Genomic DNA, 23,175 nt, shown 5'->3' on the forward strand with positions numbered 1-23,175 from the left:
TGAGTTGAACCATTTCATTTTAACATTTGATTGAGTGCTGTATAGAAAGTAAGACATTTTGTGAAAAATATTGTCATTTCTGTAGCTGAAACATTGGTACAATGGAGAGAGGGTGATTGTGTTGTCAATCATTTGAATACAGCTACTACCTCAAAAAAACACGTGCCTTTGTGGTCCTTTTTCTGTGATTTATATCCAATAGTCTGCCTCCATCGTGTTGTAGTGGCCATAGTCATCCTGTAGGTGGCGGTGCTGCGTAAAAACGCGCTGGCAACGTGTGACGTCAGAACTTCACCGCTTTGGCGCGATATCCAAATAAAGTTTGAAAAATTGCGGATTCAAACAGCTCGTGAGCGGCGGAGAGAGCAGACCACACGTTAGTCTTCAGAGGATCGTCATCGTGGATAGAGGGACTGCAGCCTTCTCAGGTGAGCGTTATCTTTGTAACTTATTAAAAACAGAGTTGTTAGCTAAGTGTAGCTGCACTCCTTTCAGTTAAAAAAAAAGAAAGTTACAACCAACAAGTGATGCTACGCAGTTAGCAGCTAGCTAGCATGCTATCTTTGCTGGCAGTAGCGCTAAGTTAGTTGTTTGTCTGTCTAGCTTGATTCACAACAAACCAGTAATGTTTGCATGATAGAAATACGATCTCACTTGTTCTAAATCAGTCATATTGAATAATATTAGCTGGCAGGTTAGAATTAAGTCGTGAAATGTAGCTTCACGGTAAGAGGTAACTGAAATATTGAGTTGTTGTTATGGTGATCGAAAATGCTAACGTTACTTGGCTAACTAGCTAACTTATGTAGTTAACGCTACAGGTCAATGATGCATTGGAACTGCAATGCTAAAAATCTAATGTAATGTTTCTTTGTTTGTTCTTGACTCAGGGATGTCGTGGGACTTTTTTGTGCCCGTGTGCGTGGGCGACCTGGTGAAGAGTGGGGGGATCAACCAGTACGTCGTTCAGGATGTGGTGTCCCCAAAACAGCTGCCGCCCCATCTCAGCAGTAAGTAGCTGGTTCACGTTGTGGAGATGTTCTCAATGGGGCTGGTGTGTTTGTGACCGGTTTCTGTCTCTCTCTTCCACACAGAATTTAAGGCTGCATTGAGAAGCCAGGGGCCCATGTGTATATTGGAAAACTTTGACATAGGCTACAGCGTGCTACAGTAAGCAGTGATAATATATAGCCGGCTATGGTTATTGTTGTTAAGAACGGCATGGGTACAAAACTGCTGTTTTCTATTTTAAGGCAATGCCGCTCAGTGGATCTGGGTGTGAAAGAGGATACTTTGGAGTTACTAATACAAGGTTAGAGCTTTTTTTCCCCATGTTTCTGCATTTCAATAAACAATACAACTGTGATATGAAGTGATAACATTTTGTCTGTTTTTTTTCCCCCTCAGTGGTTAATGGCTTGGCTGCTTCCCTGCCAGCGCTTCTCGTGTCCACCTCCTTCCCAGCTGCAGAGCGCAAAGAGAATCTTAATGCAGTTAAAATGAGTGTCTACCTGCTCTGCAAACTCACAGAGACCTTTGAGAGTGACTCCTACAGACAGAGTATTGTCATGGCACCTGGGAAGGTATGGGTATAATAGAAATACACTTTGCCAGTGTCTATGACTGGTCATTTTTGATATGTTAAACAATTTTAAATGCCCGCATGATGATATCGTGGCAAGTTTGATGATCCGGTCAGACCAAGAGATTGTTGCTTCTAGCCTGCTGTTAGATGGGTAATCTTGGTGGTGTGGTGGAGTTTTATTGCACTACTGTAAGGGCCCAACCACAGTTAACTTGTCATCTTCGATAACCTCGGACCCCCCAAGAGCAATGGGACGGGTCAGGTAGGAGATGTCAGACAATGTGCGGATGTTTGTTTGTCTCTGTGTGTGTTTGTGTTGCTGTATGAATGTATATGTATCAGCTGGCAAGAAGCTATAATCTATAGTTGGTTTGGCAATAATGAACTACATTCTTTGGTAACCTGAGGGCATATAATGAACGTTAACTTCAATGGTCAATTTTATTGTTTGTGTAGCTTTTGAGTTGAGTATCTGTTTGGCTCAACAGGTTTTGTCTGTCTTACACAGGGTGGTAAAAAGGGCAAAGGCGGCGGAGAAGGACTGCTCCAATGGGACAGCGAGAGGGAGAAGGTTCTGCAGGCCCTCGTCCAGCTCCTCCAGCTGGACATCCGTTCCCTCTGGAGCCTCTCCCTGGTAGAGGAAGAGTTCATCAGGTACCCAGCTGATTTGGGAGCTCTGGGCAAGAGTACACTGTCAGACTTAGCTGTCTTTATTCAGTTAGTTGGTGTCATTTACTACTTTCTTCTTAGAATCTTTACCTGGCACTGATAACATTGGAGCGTATATGAAAATGACCTTTTCTTGACACTGTCGCACCAAACCTAAAAAGGTTAGATGGTCGTGTTCAGTTGCTTAATTTAATGTCAACATGAACAAACTTTTGTATTCTTTGTTTTGTCCCTTTCTTCTCTTAGTTGTGTGACCTGCTGTTGCTATAAACTACTTGAGAACCCAACCATCAGCCATGTCAAGAGCAAACCCACCAGAGATTGTATAATCCATCTACTGGGAGTGCTAATCAAGAAGTACAACCACCTTCTGGGTTAGTCTCGCAGTCAAATGCTGAAATTGTGAGCGATGGTTATAACTGAGGGAGCATGTCAACCCGTTCAGTTTCATAAATATGTATAATAAATCATTACAATATCTATTGCTATTCAGCATACATTTAGATGTTAGTTTATACCCTGTCTTAACTCTTACAGGTGCAAGTGTAAAGGTGATCCAGTTGCTGCAACACTTTGAGCAGTTGTCGTCCGTGTTTGCTCAGGCCGTGTCTGTGTGGAGCACAGAGTATGGAGTCAGAGCGATCATAGGAGAAGTTATAAGGTCAGTACGCATAATTTCTGTGCATATTGAGTTTACAACAAATAATCCTCGTTAATCTGATCTAATCTTTGGTTGCAAATAATCATGTTTGGAAATTCATACCTTTCTTTTACCCCATTCCTTCAGGGAGATTGGTCAGAGGTCAAGTGAGGAGCTGGCTAGAGAGGCGTCGGGGGTCAAAGCTTTTTCTTCCTTCATTGCAGAACTCGGCGCCCTGGTGCCTGAATTAATGATCCCCAACATTAGTGTGCTCATCACACACCTGGAAGGAGAGGTACTGAATACCTGAACATGTTCATCCTGCTAACATTGAATCATTACAGGAGTATTAATAGGAGTTTGCTGTGACAATTATATGACATGAACGTGTATATAATAATAATGATGTTGGGACCTCCCATTCCCTACAAACACTGCTCTTTGTGCCCTTCAAGACTTTCTGTGTAAAGGTTTGTGTAGTTTGCCAGTCTGAGGATGACTGAGCTGTAATTAAATTTAATTATCCTTTGTTGTGATTAGCTTGTACAGTAATGTTAGCCCGATGTCAACAGTAATGTGCTACACTGGCTTCACAGAGTGACAGACCACTTATAGTAATATTTTCACACATGACGACATCAATTACATTTAAGATAGTCTCCATGTTCGAGTTTGCGTTCACTATGATGTGACTCTCGAAAGGAAAATAATGTGTGAATTTCTGCCGTTTTACTTGGTCTATAAGTTCTGTTGCTCGGGTGCAATGTTTGCTGTTATAGTGGCACAATGCATCACCCACCATTGAGGACTTGATGAGTGTTGCCATACTGGCACAAGAAACCAGAAGAAAAAGCACAAACTCTGCGATTCTTCAGAGTCCCTTCCACACATAGCTTATGTTTATTTTTCCTCCTGTTCAGTTGACATGTTGCCCAGTGATGAGACCAAGGCGAATACGAGCTTACTGAAGGAGAGCTGGGTTCTTCTTGCTTTTTATTGGCAGGTAATCTTGGCAGTGCAGAGGAGCATTCCTGCTCTGCTGTAAGGGCCTGCCTACAGTGACTTGGCTCAACCCAAATTATTCCTCTAAAGTCACAGCAGAGTAATTGCTGGGATGAAGCCGACAGTGTGTTTGTTGTGTGTGTGTGTGTCTGTGTGCGCGCGCATGTGTAAGAGGCAAGGAGTTCACCCAGCTCTCTTTGCTGTTCAGGTAGCAATGAGTTGCTTCTTTGGTAATCTGAGGGCAGAGTTCAGAAACTCAACTCGAGACAAAGTAATGTTTATATACTCGAGTCAATTTAATTCACTCAAGTAGTTTTAATGCATCATTCTTGCAAGATTTGCCACGAAACACCAAGATACAGAAATCCCCACTAAAGAGTCAATGATGAATATAATTATGTTACTGACACACGATTTAGAAGCAGACTTATTCCCTGTTTCCTACTGTTTTCCAGAGCCACACAATGCGCGTCGCTGTGTGTGAGGTGCTGGGGGAGATCCTTGTGCGGGTCCTGTGTGGTGACGGGCTCGACGAGTCCGGTAAAGCCGACCGCGACCGCTTCTTTGACACGCTGCAGGAACATCTGCACGACACGCATTCCCATGTCAGGGCACGTGTGTTGCAGGTCTACGCACGCATAGTCAACAGCAAAGTATGTTTCATTCTCTTACTGAGTATCTGTAAATGCATGTTGTTAAATGCTCCACTTGGTAATGATCACAATCTTTGTGTTTAGGCACTGCCCCTGTGTAAGTACAGTGAGGTGATGGAGCTGGCTGTGGGGCGACTGATGGACAAATCTATAAATGCGGTGAAGAGTGCTATCCAGCTGTTGGCAGCATTCATCGCACACAACCCCTATAGCTGCAAGGTCACTAGAAGCAACACGATTAATGATAACCCAGAAAAGCTTCTTCTTTTTCAGATTTCACAATCTCACTGAAATATGTTCTCGTCTCTTCTTCAGCTTAGCAGTGCCGATCTGAAGAAACCGCTGGAGAAAGAGACGACTAAACTGAGAGAGATTAAAGAGAAACTGGAGGGGAAAGCACCCGGTAAGGTTGAACCCAGAGAAGTTTATTTGTCTTTATGCTCTGTGACATGTCGCCCTGTGATGAGACCAAGGCGAATACGAGCTTACTGAGTGAGAGCTGGGTTCTTCTTGCCTCTATTGGCAGGTAATCTTGGCAGAGCAGAGGAGCGTTCCTGCTCTGCTGTAAGGGCCTGCCTACAGTGACTTGGCTCAACCCTAATTAGTCCTTTTTAAAGTTACAGAGGAGTAATCACGGGTATGAAGCCGACAGTGTGTGTACATGTGTGAGAGGCAAGGAGCTCACCCAGCTCTCTCCAATGTTCAGTCAGCTGTGAGTTGCTTCTTTGGTAATCTGAGGGTCAAGTTCAGAAACTCATTTGTTTAAAACCCTAATTTGATTTGAATGTTTACATTTTCACACCTTTTTTTCATTTAACTTTGACAGTTTGCTTCTGAAGTTAATGAAATGTTTGGAGTCAGAAACCATCCTAAGCAGCCACCTTTCAATTACAAATAGTATGATACTGATGGTGTAGCCTAATTATCTGCAACTGTGCAGAAATACTGTGTTTAAACAGAATGACAAGAAAAGTCGTGCAACATTTAGAATTTGAATGTTGACGTTATGAATAAAGCTATTCTGTACAGCCCTTAACTTCATCCTCCTTTTTTATAATACATTTTGTTTATTAGCTCACAACTGTGTGTATCTAGCATAAGAATAATGTGGCACAATAACAAAATATGATCAAATGCTGACTCTCTAGAGCCCAACATAGAATCTCAATTTTTATCCAAAGAGCAGTTCTCTTACCATTCTGTCCTCCTGCTGCTAATTGATTTAATTTGTAACCTTTTTGTGTCAGTTGTTCCTCCTCATTTTCTTTGTAGCTCTAACCTGAGTCATCCTTATTGAATTTGAATCTTCCTTTCCCTCTCCCTCCCGGCAGTGGCGATAATTAAAGCATCCGAGCTGTGGGCCGCCATGGAGCCTGAGCTGCTCGTCACTGTCAGGGCAGAGCTGGAGCCAACAAGTGAAGCAGAGGAGGAGGAGGAAGAGGACGGGGATGTGGAGGAAGACAAGGAGGCAGAGGACGACCGAGCGACTGCAGTGAAGGTTGCTCAGTTCCTCCGTGTCAACAAATACAGGTGATGCTAATCACCGGTGTTGGCCCTGGTAAAAGTTGACCAAGAGTCACTACCTCAAGGAGTTATTTCTCCCACACTGTCAACGAGCCAACAATATACGTGACGTTTCTTTTGTATTCCCTCTCTTCAGGAATGCTGTGCGTCTTTGTATCAGAGCCCACGGCTGCTTCCCTGAATCTGAAATGTTTGCTTCTCTGTCCACTCTCACCCCTGAGACTTTAATGGACACACTGGCTCTGATATTCAAAGGTAAAGCCTGCACTCTGTTCACCTGATGCATTTCTATCATAAGAGCTCTGATGTGAGTCCTAATGGAAGCATGATTGAACACATTTAATATTCAGTTCTTTGCATTTCCTCTCGATTGGAGGAAATTTATTTCACATTATCGCTTACTTTCAAATCATTAAAACGGGCTCGTCTATAATATTTGTCTTTTTTAAATGTGAATGTGAGTAGAGGATATATTTTAGAGCATAAAACACTGCCAGATAAATGCGTTTAATTACAAAATGTCACTGTCATTACATGAAAGAAATGAGTACACTCAGTTGATGAACATAAAATGTTTGAGCTGCCTTTTGAAATTTTAGCCTTTGTTTGAAGACTTTTATCTTCTAGCAGTTCAGACAGGGAGAGCAAAAAACACAATTACAAGTTACATCCTAAATGTTAGCTGTCTGTCGGCCTTAATCATCATTTGCAGGGTTTTCTCTAAAAGTCTAAATTCACCCCAGCCGATCACATCATGGGGACAAAGCCTAGACAACAACAAGTCTTTACTTTATATATGTTTAATCCATTGTATGTACCGTATTTTCCGCACTATAAAGCGCACCGGATTATAAGGCGCACCTTCAATGAATGGCCTATTTTAGAACTGTTTTTATATATAGGGCGCACCGGATTATAAGGCGCATAGAATAGAATAGCGTCGTAAGCGTGTCTCTTGAAAGGTGCCATTTTGGGGTCTTTATACACACAAGTGGTGTTGGACTAGGAGTAAGCACAGTACCGGTGTTTACCGCGGCTTTGTAGTTTACCAGTCGTACTGAAACATTTTGACAGAGCGCCGTGTACAACCAGTATGGATCAACCAATTAACCAATTGATCCATATATAAGGCGCTCCGGATTACAAGGCGCACTGTCGTTTTTTGAGAAAATTAAAGGCTTTTAAGTGCGCCTTATAGTGCGGAAAATACGGTACTCTGGCCCTGTAATACTAGCAGAAGGCAAAAAATTAGACTCGTGTGCGAAGGCGATCGGAATTTAATGGCTTATTCCTTAGTGTGCTTTTAATGTAAGACTTGTGTCGCTGCCTCATACGCACTAAAAGCCTCACGGAGAATAGATTTAACCTGATTACTGCAGCTGCAGGAAGTGTTGAGTAATCGAGCAGCAATGTAAAAATGGTTTATTTGAATTCCTGTGTGGTTGCTTTTTACCGTACTTTACATTATTCAACACCTGGTGTTTTCCTCAGGCTCTGATGACGCCTCTGAGCTCAGCCAGAACTTACCACCAACCCCCCAGAAAGAGGCCGAGGAGGAGGAGGATGGGGAGCTGAAGAAACAAGAGATGTTGGTGCAGTACCTGAAAGACACGGAAACCTTCGCCTTACAGGTGGAGAGAGCAATCTCTGTCATTAACGCCATGCTCTACTGGAAAACCACTTCAGGTAGAGGCAGTACTCATCAGAGTGCAAACCTACTCAACTGTGTGCGTTTCAATATCCTTTATCAAAGACATGTTTTCACGTTTGACAAAAGCAGTGTTTGGTTTCAGTGGTCCTGGAGGCTGTGCAGTTTTGTGTGACCGTGTGCGAGTTCAGCATTGCCAACTCTGTCATCGGGGTGAGGAAGATGTTGCCTCTGGTCTGGTCAACCGACGCTGCCATTAAAGATGCCGTCGTTCAAGCCTACCGGCGCCTCTACCTAAACCCTCAGGGAGACACCATCCGGTGTGTAAAACTACCTCGCACATGCATGACGATATGAAAGGCCCCAACATTGACTATTTAATGTGATTTCAGCTGATACAACATTGATTTTGATATACATTTGTAGGGCTGTCAAAAGATCCATTCATAACGTTGAATGCTGTGCAGCTTTTACTTTTTTTGCATGTCTGTTCAAACCTAGCATAGGATTGTTTACGTCTGTTGTGATCCAAACCTTTCCAAAAACCCCAGGGTGTTGTAAAGTCCAACAGATGAGCTTTATTGAAATTGCTTCAATCCAGATTTGTTGTCCTTTAGCCTTTCAAAAACATTTTCACTGCAGTCAAAAAACAAAGGGAGGCACGCACCCACATTAACGGGGCGATCTGGCAGCAATCTAACCGCTCCATTAATTACATTTATATAATTTTTTTTTACGGTGATGACTTAAAATGTGACAATAGACATTCAAAGCTTTATTCAAAAACCTCAATAGAATCCTTGAATGTTAAAAAATGACATTCTGTACAGCTCTACAAATTGGACAGTTGGGATTCTGATTAAGTTGCTTCAGGTTTAGGCGCCTGGCTTAACAGTAGTTACTATAGTTAAAACATGCCATGAAATCACATGATTCTCTACTATGTTGCATTATGTGTACATACTCTAAATGACAGGTAATATTATTGTGCTGCAAGCAGAATCTTTGTGTTGCGTTCTCTTGTTAAAGTAGCTCTCTCGTCTTCCATTAGGCTGAAAGCCCACACTCTGGTCGACAGTCTCTCTGAACTGATGGTGGATGCATCTCTGGGAACAATCCAGTGTCTTGAGGAAATAGTGAGTAACACTTTTATTACACTGGTATGGATAATTTCTACAGTACACAACTATGTAGAATATTCAAAGGAACCAGCCATAAAATGTTCAGTGTAACTTTCATTTACTTTGTGTTTTCTGTATTTTGTATAAAACGTATGCAGAATGGTGACATGTTTCTGGTGTTTTCTTCAGGTGCAGGAGTTCTTTGGCAGTGGAAGCCATCTCCAGTCTACTGTGGTGCAGGTCTTGTGGGAGAGGTTTACCGGCAAACGAGAAACTTCCGGCTTACAAAGGCGAGCTGCAGTGTTACTGCTGGGTATGGCTGCACGGTAAGACGGGGACCACTTTCAGTACGCTCCTAAGAAACCAATGTTTTAATGCCATGAGAGAGAAAGGGGTCCTAGAAGTTCACTAAATGAGAGGTTTTAACTTGAAATGCCACTCTGCTTTAACGGTGCAGGCCAAAGTAACTCGGCCCCTCCTACTGTGACTGTTCAGTAACTTAAGCAGTAGTTGTATAATCGGTCACAGTGCATCCATTTTTCTGTGTTTAATCCAAGGAAATGTAAAATCCAGTCACCTGTAGTGTACTGCTGAATCACTCAGCCTGGTATTTGGATCACTATCCTGGTAACTGATCAATCCCATTGCAGCTCTTGTTTATTCATTTTCTCATTGTCAATGTTGTCATCTGACCTCATTATGCACATATTATGCAGTGCAGGAGAGTAGGTGGGCCTGCCAATCAAAACAAATATGCCAAGTTGTAGAATACGGTAATTCTGCTACACAGGGTTGCGCAACGAAATGCAGTTTTTTAGTCCATTAATGCAACATAAACAACTGTTATTATGACTTTAGTGGTTGCATTAGCTGTAGATACTCGTGCCTTGTTTACTGTGGATGAGGCGTGTTGACTGGTGAGAACAGATCTATCTGGAGCTTCGTGAGGTGTACGATGAGTCGTGATGTTTCTGCAACACCGAGCAGTCCTTTTCTCATGACTACATGTGGCTCACTGGAAACTGTAATGATATTCCCATTATAACTCGTTCTGAACGCTGTGGGTGTGAAAATAGATTACTTCTTAAAGTGACAGTGTTACTCTATTGAACCCGTGTACAAACAGCAGAACTTTGTATCTAGTACCTTGTGCATTTTATTAGAATGGACAGGAATTGGTTTTATGTTTCATTGTTGTAGTTTTGTGTTAAAGTTCAGTTGTCTAAACTATGTAAAATCTGCAGTATTCCTCTCTGTAGAGGCGCTTCCTTTTACATGTTGGTGCTTCAGCTACTCGACATTCAGCAAATCCCCTCATTAGTCAGAATACACGCTCGGCCTCGGCTCTTCATTGTAATCTAAGTCACGACCATATAACTAGGCTCCTTGCCAGTGCATTTCACTGAATATATATATATATATATTTTTTTTTTTAATGTTCCCCCTCAATCTACCTCAAAGACTGCCACAGCTGCAGGGAAGAGAGCGAGTTAAGAGACTATCTGCAGTCCACCCACACTGCTGCCGCTCTTCATCCAGCCGGCAGCGTTCGTAACCTATTAAATCTTATGTGCTTCTCCCAACCCATCCTCCTACACGCATTATCTGGGCAGCAGCCTAGCACTGGCAAGGCCAGCACACAGCGGCTGGGGTGATGTAGGGCAGAGAAGTTATTACCTCACTTTGCATAATCATATGATCATTGGGAAATATAAAATCTATACTTAAGAAATGTCTCTTTTTGTATTTATGCGAATCCAACAGGGCAGAGAGGGAGGTGGTCCTCAGTAATCTGGACACTCTTTGTTCCGTGGCTCTGGGAGAAAAAGTGACTGAAGACTTTCTTCTGGCCAGAGACGCCGTTCTAACCATCTGCAGCATCACGGACCACGTCAGGGTAAGGAGACAGGAGTCATGATCTGCCTCTAAGCAGGTCCTAATGACCAAAGGGCCACGTTGACCTGAGCGCGTTGATTGAGTCAAAAATCTTCTCTTCTACAAGTAGAGATTTTAGAACCCAACGTTTAGCCTTAAAAACATACTCAACATTGTTTTATCAGCTTCGTATTTCATGATGTTTTTTTTTTTATTTGTTGAATTTGCTTCCAACCATAACTTTGAGGAATAAAAACTGACGTAGGGCTGCACCAAAGTAGTTTGAAGCTTCGTTCATAACGTTGGCATTCAAATTCTAAATCGACGTTCAAATGCTGCACAACTTTAGTTTTTTGCCTTTTTTTGCACGTCTATTCATTCTGTTTGAACCAGTTTTTTCTGCACAGTTGCAGATAAAGATTAACTACACTAACATTATTTGTAGGCTATTGAAATATTTGTAGAATCAGCTGAGATCTGTGTGAAGGGGTCCGCCAGCCAGGCGGGACTACACGCGTGCACACACAATAGACGGCAACACCGTTGTGTTAAATGTCACGCCGACAGATCTTCTTTACAGCACACAGACAGCAAGCGCTGCAATGTGTGTTGACGACACCGACGAGTTATATTTATTAAAGAAAGTTAGTTTAGTAAAACAGTATTCAATCTGATGAATTCGATTCATATTTCTTTCTTACTTAAAATGTATTCAAATTCAATCAAAGCTTTGAATGTGAACGTGAACATGTAAAAGGGCTTCAACACGATGTTAACATCTGCTGCATTATCTCCACCAGCAATCAAAAGGTGCTCCATTCAGACTGCCACAGGACCATCAGCTCTTCACCTGCCTCACACAGGCCATCGCTGAAGGTAAACGCAGACAAATGTGCCCTTTGTTGAGGGATTTGTTCGTCTTAGCCTTCCCCACTTCACGCTGGTCTCTCCCTCTGACCCGACTGCTCCAGGTGTGGTGATAGAAGACCCTTACTGGCAGAGCTTCATGGAGCAAGCTGTCCGTCTCCTCTACTTCCTGGCCGAGTCCCCTGACCAGCTGTGCTCCCGGCTGCTCCAGCGCAGCGCTCGCCTCTTACTAGATCAGATTGCAGAAGGTGGCGACGTCAATAAGGACGCCAGCCAAATGCAAGATGGATCTCAAGAGTCCAGTGAACAAGGTGAGTCTCGTTGGTCCACATTGACTCAGTGTAACGTGTCCAGCATGCTCTTAACCACATGTGTCCACGTGCGTCTCTCTCTCCTGCAGTGAACTGCGTGTGTCTGGCCCAGCTGTTGGCTCTGTGTGGCTGCGTGGCTTTTTGGCAGGTGTCTCACCTCGAGCGCAGTGTCAGCGCTGAGCTGCGGAGGAGGAGAGGAGAGACGGAGGAGAGGCAGGAGAAGGAGAAGGTTCCCTCCAGCAAAGCTAAGGTAATGAGGCTGTATAGTAATATATAGTACACTTACACACAGGAGTATAAAACAATCCAGTACAATGCCCTTGAATGGAAGTAGTATATTGGCTGAATGGCAGATGACCTGATTGTTCACTAATAGATTTTAGGTAGTTTTGTGTGGCTCAATGTGAAGGTGAATTTGATCGATTAACCATTAATTAATCTGATGGTTCCTGGCCCTCCAATGTGAGGATTTGTTGCTTTTCTCTGTTTTCTGTGATTGACTGAATCTGTGATTTTAGGCTTTTTCCTCGACAAAAACAATTGTAATATTTTGCCTTGGGCTCTGGAGAATTTTATGGCATTTTATAGACAAAAAACATGTATCTGTTAATCAAGAAATTAGCATATGTTTCAGCTTTATTTCAGTTCATACTGGAGTTTTAAAAAGTACTTTGCAGATACTTTGATATCACATGAAACAGCCCCCTCAGTGGTGAAAATGACTGAGTCTCAGCAGGATGGTTTGACTAGATTCATTCTTGTGGCAGAGTGATGGCTCATAATTGTTCATCTCATCAGGGAACACAAAATCTTAATTAGCTTGAGACATTTTTGTTATTTTTCTCTGAGTAACCAGAGAGCCCAAAAAAAAGACAGAACCTCTGATGTCACATGGTTTACTCCGCTTGGACGAGAGTTTTAAAGTGATTATTTATGCAAAATGTGGCATGAGTGATTTGAAAAGAGTTTCAATAGTTTTGATACCTTTCTCCTGTAAAAACGTGTCACTATTGGACTCTATTGTAGCCACATTTCACACCTATTGTCAGCGTTTCTTACTTTAAAACAATATCACTTAAGTATTGTTGTCTTAGTGTCACAATTAAGCTGCAGTGAGACCGAAATTCGAATGACTGCACCATCAGCAGAGTGTGGTTCAACTCGGCCCCTTCGCTCTCAACATATTCCTACAAGTCATCATGGGAGCCGTCTGTTTGGTAAAGCTCTCTTCTGTTTTTCCAACAGCAAGCAGCCAATGAGAGCGCTATGGAGGAGGAGCTGGGGTTGATGGGTGCCTCTGCTGAAGATACGGAGGCTGAACTCATCAGAAAGATCTGCGAGACTGAATTACTCGCTGGTGAGAAAGACCTCAGCAGGAGATGTTCTCTCTAAGAACTAGAATTGACAGCATATGGAGCTATGGAATTGCAATTCAATTGTATATTCGTAATAAAACACTTGGTTGGTCCCAAATGTTTTCATGGTTGTTAACATAGATTTTTCATATATTAAACATCTTGTCTGTCTAGAGGAGAACCTGCTGTCTGCGTTCCTTCCCCTGCTGGTGAGAGTCTGCAGCTCCCCAGGACGCTACTCCCACCCACAGCTCACCACTGCTGCCTGTCTGGCGCTCTCTCAGTACATGATGATAAGGTAGAAACATATTGCCTGTTCGCTGCTCTGTACAAGGTGGGACAGTTCACGTGAACATTATAACCGTTGTGAAAGTAGGATTTATTGTAGAACTGTTGTGTTTGCATGTCAACTTTGGGAAATGTATCACTGTTGTAGAGCAAACAATGAATCACTTGATAAACTCTTTAAGAGTGAAAATATTAGTAGGTTGCAACCCTAAATATATGACTTTTCTTCAGAACCTTTCCTCTAAACAAACGGACCTGAATTGTTGAAGTAACCTTTAATGCCGTGATTTCTTCCTCTTCTATCAGCCCGTCGGTGTGTGAAGAAAACATCCGTCTCATGTTTACCGTGCTGGAGCGCTCCGCTCTCCCTGTGGTCAGGGCCAATGGCATGATAGCCCTGGGAGATCTCACCGTCCGCTTTCCAAACATTCTGGAGCCCTGGACTCAGAATCTCTATGCCAGGTAACGTAATGACGAGTTCAATTACAGGATGGGTGGTCTATTAGGGTTCTATCATTCTGTAGCTTCCCAGTGGTGTTGAAATCCAAACGTTCACGTTTTGATGAAGTACATCATGTTTTTTAGTGTGAAAATGCTATTTTCCCCCCCAAACCCTTCCAGAAACGTTTACCATGATGTAGGTTTCGGCATTATGACGTTGTAGTACATATGGACTATAGATAGTGTATCTCCTACAGTAACTAAAAGTTATCTCCAAACTTAGCACAGCTAACGTTGACTCAGCTATTATTCACATCATTGATAACTTTATTGATTAGCTTACTTTGGTAACCTACGTCACTGAGTGGCTGTTTCCATTTGAAAATCTGGAAAAGAACGCGGATGGCGTCGACCTTTTTAAATGAGCTTAGTGATATAAAATGAATTTGTCACAGAAGCAGCTCATCATCATCCCCACCACACTAATCGACTCTTCTAATTAGATGGACATCATCACAATATCCCTAGGTTCGCTTGTTGTTTTTGTTCACCCAACACAAGGACAGGCTACGCCTGATGACTCAGCTGAGTGGGTGTACTGTAAGACTGTGAGTGCCGTTTCATCTCAGCCAACACCCCCCCCCCCCCCCCCCCCCCCCCCCCAGCTTGTACACTTCATCCGGATCCCACCACCACGTCTCGGTGTGTTGTTCCTCTCAGCCGCTGCTGTCACTGTGCTCCACTGAGCCACATGATGGGAAAAGTTTACTCTTCCCATCACAACTTTTTTTCTTTTAATGGGAGAAACAAACTTTTGCGATGATCCGTGTTCGCAAACACCAAATGATACGTTTTGTATCCTGAACCCACCCCCACACGTGAACTGGGGAGGAGCCTCTGACCGCCTCAGGCGAGGGTACTTTTAGACAACGAACAACTTAATTGCTAGTGTGTTGCAGATTGTTACTAGAACCAATGACGAGTGTGTTGTAATTACACAGAGCGGCTGGGTGAGCAGAAGGGAATAATTTCGGGTGAAGTCAAAGGTTCTACAGGGTTTCAGCCTGTAGGTACGCTTTCATGTTACAAACACTTGCTGCTCTCTATCTTGTTTCCTTATAGCCAACTTAAAAGCTACAGTTTCTCAGTTTGATGAAGTGCAGTTTTAATTATAATGGTTGATGATGCTCATGCCGACTTGTTTTGAATGTGTAAAACACTTCATTTATAAGGCCTCATTGCCCTCCTTGTGTTTTTTACCTGATAAGCGCTACATGGCGTTCCCTAATTGTCTCCCACACACGGCACCTCCACTGTTTTCTGAGCTGCTCCCCTGGAGCCTCCCGATAAGCGTATTAAGAATTAATTACCCTGCTTCGTCGCAGTTGCAAGCTCCTTCCATTGGCTTGTGGAATTTCCATGTTCAAGTGTCTGATCCTCTGCCAGGGGTCCTGCTCTCCGTCATGAATGAGAAACAGTTAATGAGTTTCTTTGTTCTGTGGTTTTGGGTGAGAGTGAATCTAAATTGAGCTCAGAAAGCGATCATATTGCCCTGCGACGGCATGTCCAATCCCATTGTATTCAGCCGAGGCTGTGACGGTAGCGTTCTGCCTCATAACTCAGAAAGCTTAATTGACTGGGAAACAACAAATACGCAGGTGGCAAGATTTATTTATTTATGTTTTGTCTCCACCCACAGCGCTGTATACTGTTGGTCCAGACTGAAATATCTCAATGATTGAATGGTTAGATATTCATGGTGCCCAGAGGCTGAAACACACTGACTTTGATGATCCCCTGAATTTCCCTTTCCTGCCACAAAATGTCACTGAACCAGTTAAATATTTCAACATCCTCCGGATGGATTGGCAAATTTTGTCCAGACATGTTTCCCAGAGGATGTATCCTAATGACCGTTGATGTATATTTCTTCTAACATACAAGTTAAAATGTGTGTTTTGGAGTGATAATGTGTCTTTGATGCCTTAAAGCCCCCAAACACACGGACACTATCGGTCGCAGTAAGCAGCTGATTGAGGAAAATAGGTCTCGCGCCATCATCGGGACCGAAGCTGTAGAAAATGAATCGTCCAGTGATTTCACGTCCTCGTCTCCTCTAGGCTCAGTGACGAGGTTCCTTCAGTGAGGCAGACGGCTGTGACAGTTCTGACTCAGTTGGTGCTTAAAGATGTGCTGAAGGTGAAAGGCCAAGTCAGCGAAGTGGCCGTGCTGCTAATTGACCCAGAAGCTCACATCACCAGCCTGGCCCTGAACTTCTTCAACGAGCTGGCCTCCAAGGTATGCGTCCACACACACACACACACACACACACACATCCATAACTTTTAATAGTGCCTGAATAATTGGGAAGGTTTTTAACTCTTGGTGTTGCCCATCAGGACAATGCCATCTACAACCTGCTCCCAGATATCATCAGCCGCCTGTCTGACCCAGAGAGAGGCATGACCTCTGAGGACTTCAACACCATCATGAAGTGAGTTTCATGTTCTTTCAGTGTCCGTCTCGTCCCCTTTGCTGCATTCGTCCACTGAGGATTTGACCGTTCTGAGCAGCACTCGGCAGGCCCGGGAAAGAAATGGTGACTTGTCTAAGAAGCTTTCGAGGGGAAAGTTGACAGCTTTGCTATTTGGGGCTGTTTTTATTTAGATGCTGTATTTGTGTGCCTGTGTGTTTTCAGACAGCTGTTCTCCTACATCACCAAGGAAAGGCAGACCGAGTCTCTCGTAGAGAAACTGTGTCAGCGCTTTAGGACTGCCAAGTGAGTACATCTCCACACCTCTCACCTACTTTTTTTTATTTATTTATTTCCTTTGTTTCCCTCACTTCTGATTCTGCCTTGAAGTATTTCATTTGTGTAAAATGCAGAGGTGGCTGCGTGAGTAATGAGTGTTTTTCAGTGTGGGAAGAGGGATCAACCATTGAAGCACGACATGTTCAGAGATGACAGAGGGTCATTGCCCCACTTCTAATTCCTCTTTCTCTCACTGGGCATGGACCGACTGCCTCGTACAGTTGTGCCCACCAACACACTTTATCTTCCTGATTTTGATAACTAGTGGCAATCAAATAATTCTTACATTTCAGTCTTCAGCCCTTCACAAAATACTTTAAGTTTGCAATGAAGACTTTTAACAAACCGTTTTTATTATACATCAGGTCAGCATTTTAATGAATCCTTTGTTGTGTAGGATTACTGGCCGTTACGACCGATATCTAGGTTCTTTTGTGAAAAAAGAAGTTTTGTGGAAGTTGTGAATCAATTCAGAGTATTTGGAATCTTACATGAATTGATTTTATTCATATCTTGCTCTGTAGTTTAAAAAAAATCTTATGTTGGACTTTGTTTTATTCCTTTTGTGCAAAAGCAGAAATCCCTTTGATTTGCCCTAACGGTGCTTTACCAATAAATGTATCTTTCCTTCACGGAGCCGTTCACCTCCACTCTGACCTTGTATTCACTCATTCTTCCCGTATAGTTTGGGATTGTATACGGACCCATTAGTCGGGCCAGTCTGCAGTCTGCCTCTGACTCATGCTTCACCCATACTCTGAGGAAGGACATTTTCTATTACATAATGGCAAAATTAATTTAGATACAAGAGGTTCCCGGAAAATAAGATTTGGTCCAAATGTCAGGGCAAAGCCACATTCATGAATAATGAGTTCTTATATTGAGGAGCTAGAATTTTTATGCATTTCACATAGTTTGTAATCAGGTTTCGTCTCTAATTCCTCGGACTCTCGTTCTGCTTCCCTCTCAGGACGGAGCGTCAGTGGTGCGACTTGGCCATGTCTCTGTCTCTGCTGTCCATGTGTGAGCGCGGTTTTAAGAGGCTGCAGGAATGCTGGGAGTGTTACAGCGACAAGTTAACGGAGCCTGGAGTCTACCAGCCTCTGCTCTCCATCACCGCCAAGCTCCGCCGTGGAGCCAAAGTCCAGTTCAAGGTGCTGCATACAAGGAGATTCTTTTTTATTTATTTTTTATTTTGATGCAATCTTTGTGTTTACTGACGGCCACTTTGTGTCCCCAGGCCCAGGTAGATGAGTTTGAGAAGCGTCTGACGGCGGTTCACACGCGGGGGCTGGAGAATGTGGAGAGTCCTGAGATGGACGAGGAGAACCCAAAAGGAGGAGGATCCTCTGAGAAGACGGTCACGCGTACGCCTCTGCCCTCCAGAGGCCGAGCGAGGACGAAGAGAGGTCGGTGGTCGTAGACTTTAATTCAGGGTTCCTGTTGTGTGCAAATAGAAACATGAAGAAAGCAAATCTCTGACAATAAAACATTTTCTGATTTTAGTTACAGGTCAAGCAAAGCCATCAGTTTCTGGCTGCGGCGATGACAGTTTTGTGACGCCTCAGAAATCTCGCAAGTCCAAGAAACCCGTGATCACCTTCAGCAGTGATGAGGAGGAGGAGGATGAAGAGGGTGAGTGCAGCCACTTCATTAATCCATAAGTGGAATCATTTATAGTGAAAATAGCTTTTACGGATTCTTCTGCCTATTCAATTCAATTCAATTCTCATTTATTTTGTCTGACCATCCGTCCAAACGCAAAGATATTCAGTTACAATCACACAAGATGGAGAGAAGCAACACACTCTCAATTGATTATCAAAATGGCCGCACATTTTCTCTCCCAATCGACTAGTCGTTTCTGCTGTTGGTCTTATGCGTAGAATGGATTTGAGTATTTTGGCCGAAGTCGGTGATCTACTTTAGATCAATACAACAAAGTTCAGAGTCTTTGGCGCACTGGGCTCTGAACCACACGAGGCGTCTAAGAGGATTTAGGACGGCTGCTTTTAAAAGGGAGCTGTGCATTGCTGCAGCACTAATCCAAGATCTGGGGATTTCTTTAATGGCTTTGATAGAAAACAACTTTAAAGGATTAAATCAATCTATGAAAAATTGAGATAAAGTGGCGAGTACATGACTTTGAATAGTGTTTTTATCGGGGGAAGATTTTCTTTGTGTATTCTCCTCATTACATCTTTAGGATTCATTGAAATACTTTCTGTTAAAATGCTCAAACTATTCCTGAACAAAGATGTTTTCCATGACTGCTTTTGCTTTATCGATTTCTAATCTTCATGTACATCTTCATCAGACGCTGTAATGGCGGAGAGTGAGACCCCTAAAGTGACGACGCCCATCGCCCGCACATCTCGACGAGCTCGACTCAGAAACTGATCTGTCTTCTTCTTTGTTTTGTCTTATTTCTGTCTCTTTTATCTGAAATGATGTTTTGCATTTTTAACAGTTTTTATTGCATTTTGTCTTTTTAAAATCTTTTTGTACATTTTGTTTTAAGATATTGGTACTTGGCACCAATCTAAAGTAGAGTGATGACGTCTCTAATCGCATAGAATCAAGACGTGTTTTAATAAACCTGGTTTTGATAAGAACTCAAGCAGTTGTCTGTCTCATTGTGAGCTGCGGCCTCTGCGCGCTGAGCAAACCTCCAGAGGCTGACACAAAGAAACGTGTGAAGGGTTTGGGTGTCCGCTGGGTTATGTCAAGTAAATTTACGCCATCATTACAAGCGGCATTGAATGTCTGCTTGTATCATGTGTTTGGACAGCGGTGTTTAATGGGTTGTCACAGCTTGCCCGGACAGTATTACGACCCCACATGCTGCGCCACTTCATTTTCCTCGAATTTCTTTCCTTTTTCTTACAGCATGATCCTTCATATCTGATTTCAGTCTTTAGCAGACGAGAAACAATTTAGCTCTCCTCACCAATGAGTGTAGCTGCATGTTTATTTACAATCATGTCCCCCCCCCCCCCCCTCCCCTCTTATTCTGTGTGACACATTTGCTGTTGCCTCGTTGGCCGCCTCTGTTCTCGTAATCAATCTCTTTTGTAGGTCTCCCTCCGCTCTCTGCTGGTGCTTTCCTCCCTCCCATCCTCCACCTCCTCCTACTCTCCGTTGCCTACTTTTCCTCTTACAGCGCTCCTCTTCACATGCACGGTAGTTTAACCCTCCTCCCTTCCCTCATTGCTAATCTCTCCTTTTCGCCTACTCCCTCTCCCACACGTTGTCCTCTTCGAAAAGATGAGAGGGGTGCATTTCTGTATGTGTGATTGATACGTTATGTAAAGACACTTGCCAACAACAGGCTAACAGTGTGATAGCAGCAGCACTTAGGTTTTATCGGAGGACAAATTTGAGTTAAATGTATTCAGTGGGAGCTAAGCGTAGTGAAATTTTAAAGTAAATTTGCCCTGTTTATAACTTTATGCTTTGCAAAGCTGAAACTCGTTTGTGCAGGTGTGAAAACATCAAACATTTGCCTCCAAGAAGCTGCGTTAAATAAAGAGGGAATCGTCCCTGATTGCAGTGTCCAGTATCTGACGTTCATTTGTGACTGCTGGGGATTTATTTACTTGAAATAATCAGAGGCTGCTGAACTTTGAGGGCGGTGTGTTGGATTGTGCAGCGCCTAGTGTTGTAATTTGGCGGCAGGGGGTACAGGGAGCAGATGGCACTGACGGACTGTAACTTACCCAACAGAGAGAGGCATGCTGGGAAAGACTCCCGGAGACAAAGGGGAGAAAGAGGCTGATGTGCATGTGGAACATCGATACAACACAGGAAATGTATAATTCAGATCATGTGCTGACGTAAAACACGTGAATCCTTCCTAGTTCATATCTCATTGAGGCATTAGCTGGCTGTTGCCCTCTGACCTCGCTTTGTGCAGCACAGTTCGGCGTACAGAGTACACACAGTCACCTTGACAATGACAATCACTCTCTCCAAGGCTATGACATCACTCTAAAGAGATGATGAGGAGGAGGAGGAGGAAGATCGGGGGGGGGGGGGGGGGGGGGGGGGTTGTCGTCTCTTGCTCTACAAAACCTCTGCAGCATCCCAGCTGATGCCCAACATTCAGCTTCTGCCAAGAGGACAGACGCACGAGGAAGAAAAATCCTCCTTTCGTTTCCATCACAGAGCGAGGAGGAGTCAACCGAGTGAGATGGTGATGCTCCCTGCAGGTGCCAACAAGTGAGAGGTAACCGATAGACCGAGGACCAGAGAGATGAAGAGTCTGTGAGAGCAGAAGAAGACGCCAAGAACTCAAAGAGAAACCAAACAACGGGTGAGCACACTAAAATGTTCTTTAATGGTTAGATATGTTGTATTTTTTTATATTCTTTATTTTATAGTTATCGATTAGTCCTTTTAATTTTATTTTTTTTAGCATACTACAAATTGTGTAGAAAACACATTTCTACAATTCAACCTGAAACTTACATTTATAAAGTAAGGAAATCAAATGTGTCTCTCAAATGTCTTTTGTACATTATTCTCAACAGGTTACCGTAAGAAATATTAAATCCTTTATCGTTTTCAAGGATTGTCACCAAATTAATGTTTTTGATAGCAAACAGCAAAAAGTATTTCTGTTGAAAAGAGGAAAACTTTTTATAATTGTGATGTATAATAAATGTACTTTGATACTGTTTGGTCTACTCTATTTGTTTGGCTGTTTTAATCTAGACCAGGAACGGGGGCTGCAAATTGGCTCCTGCTAGATGCCCTAAATGCATCACAACTGTTGCATTGCTTATTTGTATATAATATTTGTCTGTATGGACCCTGTTAAATATAAGAATACATTAAAAATATTATTAAATCCTGAAATGTGTAACGATCATTCAAAACTATCCATTTTATGTATTTCTGTTTGTCTGCATGAGTGATTTTCATTAATTTCTTCATCTTATCTTTGCAGTGTATTTTCAGTCCTGCTCCAGTTTTTCCTGTCCGTCAACTCTGCTGCCATGCTGTGCCCTGTGCTGCTTTGTGCCACTCTGCTCCTCCTGACACCTCCGGAGATCACGGAGGCTCGCGCTCTGCACCCTCCTCCTGATGCTGTGCAGGTAGGGAGGGAGAGCTGGGAGGATAGAAAAGAGAGGATTGAGGAGAATTCAGAGTGGATGGCGGATATAAGAGAATAGTGCAGAAGGAAGGGCGGGAGAGCAGGAAAGAATAAGAGGAAAGAGTAATGAAATGTATCACTGATTGAATTATTCTCCCCCGTACACTCGCTGACAATTCAATTTCCTCTTTTTTTCCCTCCTCTGTAGTTTATGGAGCAGTTTCTGGAACGCTACAATGAACTTTTGACTCTGGACGACCTGGAGAACCTGTTGAACAGCCCACCAGAGGAGCAGTCCACCTTCTCCTCGGGGGTCAAAGCGGCCGAGTACCCCAAATGGGCTGATGCACAAATGCAGGCTGAGACCCCCTGGCTGCGCCTGCTGAAGGGGGCTGTGGCCAATCAGAAGCGATCAGAACCGGACCGGTCACGGAGGGGATGGAACCGAGGATGCTTTGGGCTGAAACTGGATCGGATCGGGTCCATGAGCGGACTGGGCTGTTAGTGGAGAGAAAAGAAAGACTGATGACATCCTTCTTAGAGTACAATAAGGAAAAACACACATGCAAAGATGTTCACGTGCACTGAAGGATGTTTACGTGTGTGTAGGCTACATGTAGTGTGGTGTAAACTTGCAGCTTTGCTAATGTGGTTTCATCCAGCGTAGATCAGATGATTCACACTATTGTGGCTGTATTAACACAGCAGCTGTAGTTTATTCCATGTGAAAGTATTAAACTGACTATTAGAACATTGTGTGAGCTGTATTTACATCAAATGATCATCTTTGATTGATGGGCTTGTTTTTAGGTAAATTGGCACTGTATGTATTTCTAGGATTTGTCTTCGTACAGTAAATGTGATTAGACGATTGTTAAATCTATGGATGGGGAGTGTGTGTGTAAAATCAGGTGTAATGGACGTAGATATTAAAATATGTTTGCACCTGTGATTCCTGCTGATAGTTATTTTTTGTTTTCTTATGATTTGCATGAATAAATGGATTTGACATTTATGGTTTTCTGGCTTTGGCTCACAGAAATTCTCTTCCGCATCTAAATCACGGTTTGTTCGCGCCCTATTGGCACACGTCATCTCAATTTGTCCTTCAAAGTGCAGCTTAAAATTCTCCTGACATATTTATTTTTGAACTCTTGATACTTTGTCAAATCTTCCAATGGCTGTCTGAGGAAGTTACATTTCTTCCTGCGTCAGTCTGGAGTATGGGTGGCCAATCTTAACTGTATGTGAGATCCTCGGCTGCCTCCAAAACTGGTTCTACTCTG

At 43.1% G+C, this 23,175-nt stretch overlaps 2 protein-coding genes and 3 non-coding genes across 5 annotated transcripts; all 5 read left to right on the plus strand.

Moving 5' to 3' along the window:
- The first annotated feature begins 303 nt into the window (after positions 1-303).
- ncapd2 (non-SMC condensin I complex, subunit D2) lies at positions 304-19,411 on the plus strand. Its single transcript, XM_076109533.1, has 32 exons — positions 304-428; positions 891-1,010; positions 1,095-1,170; positions 1,254-1,312; positions 1,408-1,583; positions 2,094-2,239; positions 2,501-2,628; positions 2,792-2,915; positions 3,042-3,189; positions 4,352-4,549; positions 4,634-4,768; positions 4,865-4,952; positions 5,881-6,079; positions 6,210-6,328; positions 7,565-7,759; positions 7,867-8,041; positions 8,773-8,857; positions 9,032-9,168; positions 10,607-10,739; positions 11,518-11,593; positions 11,689-11,895; positions 11,985-12,145; positions 13,141-13,252; positions 13,425-13,548; positions 13,845-14,000; positions 16,100-16,277; positions 16,379-16,473; positions 16,678-16,758; positions 17,762-17,945; positions 18,032-18,200; positions 18,298-18,426; positions 19,109-19,411. The coding sequence occupies exons 2-32, from the start codon at positions 893-895 to the stop codon at positions 19,189-19,191; spliced, it is 4,194 nt and encodes a 1,397-aa protein (XP_075965648.1). The 5' UTR covers positions 304-428; positions 891-892; the 3' UTR covers positions 19,192-19,411.
- On the plus strand, positions 1,659-1,995 carry LOC142969722 (small nucleolar RNA U85). The gene has a single exon (XR_012959132.1). It is a non-coding gene; the product is annotated as a small nucleolar RNA U85 (small nucleolar RNA).
- On the plus strand, positions 3,825-4,140 carry LOC142969727 (small nucleolar RNA U85). Its single transcript, XR_012959136.1, has one exon. It is a non-coding gene; the product is annotated as a small nucleolar RNA U85 (small nucleolar RNA).
- On the plus strand, positions 5,004-5,291 carry LOC142969725 (small nucleolar RNA U85). The gene has a single exon (XR_012959135.1). It is a non-coding gene; the product is annotated as a small nucleolar RNA U85 (small nucleolar RNA).
- Positions 19,412-20,849: 1,438 nt separating the features above from the next.
- On the plus strand, positions 20,850-22,394 carry nppcl (natriuretic peptide C-like). Its single transcript, XM_076109522.1, has 2 exons — positions 20,850-21,890; positions 22,098-22,394. Exons 1-2 carry the CDS (start codon positions 21,792-21,794, stop codon positions 22,392-22,394), a joined length of 396 nt encoding a protein of 131 aa, XP_075965637.1. The 5' UTR covers positions 20,850-21,791.
- Positions 22,395-23,175: the final 781 nt, after the last annotated feature.

The sequence above is a fragment of the Anarhichas minor genome, unplaced genomic scaffold, assembly GCF_050575085.1.
Source record: "Anarhichas minor isolate MPS153535 unplaced genomic scaffold, ASM5057508v1 ptg000041l, whole genome shotgun sequence".
Classification (NCBI taxonomy): Eukaryota; Metazoa; Chordata; class Actinopteri; order Perciformes; family Anarhichadidae; genus Anarhichas; species Anarhichas minor.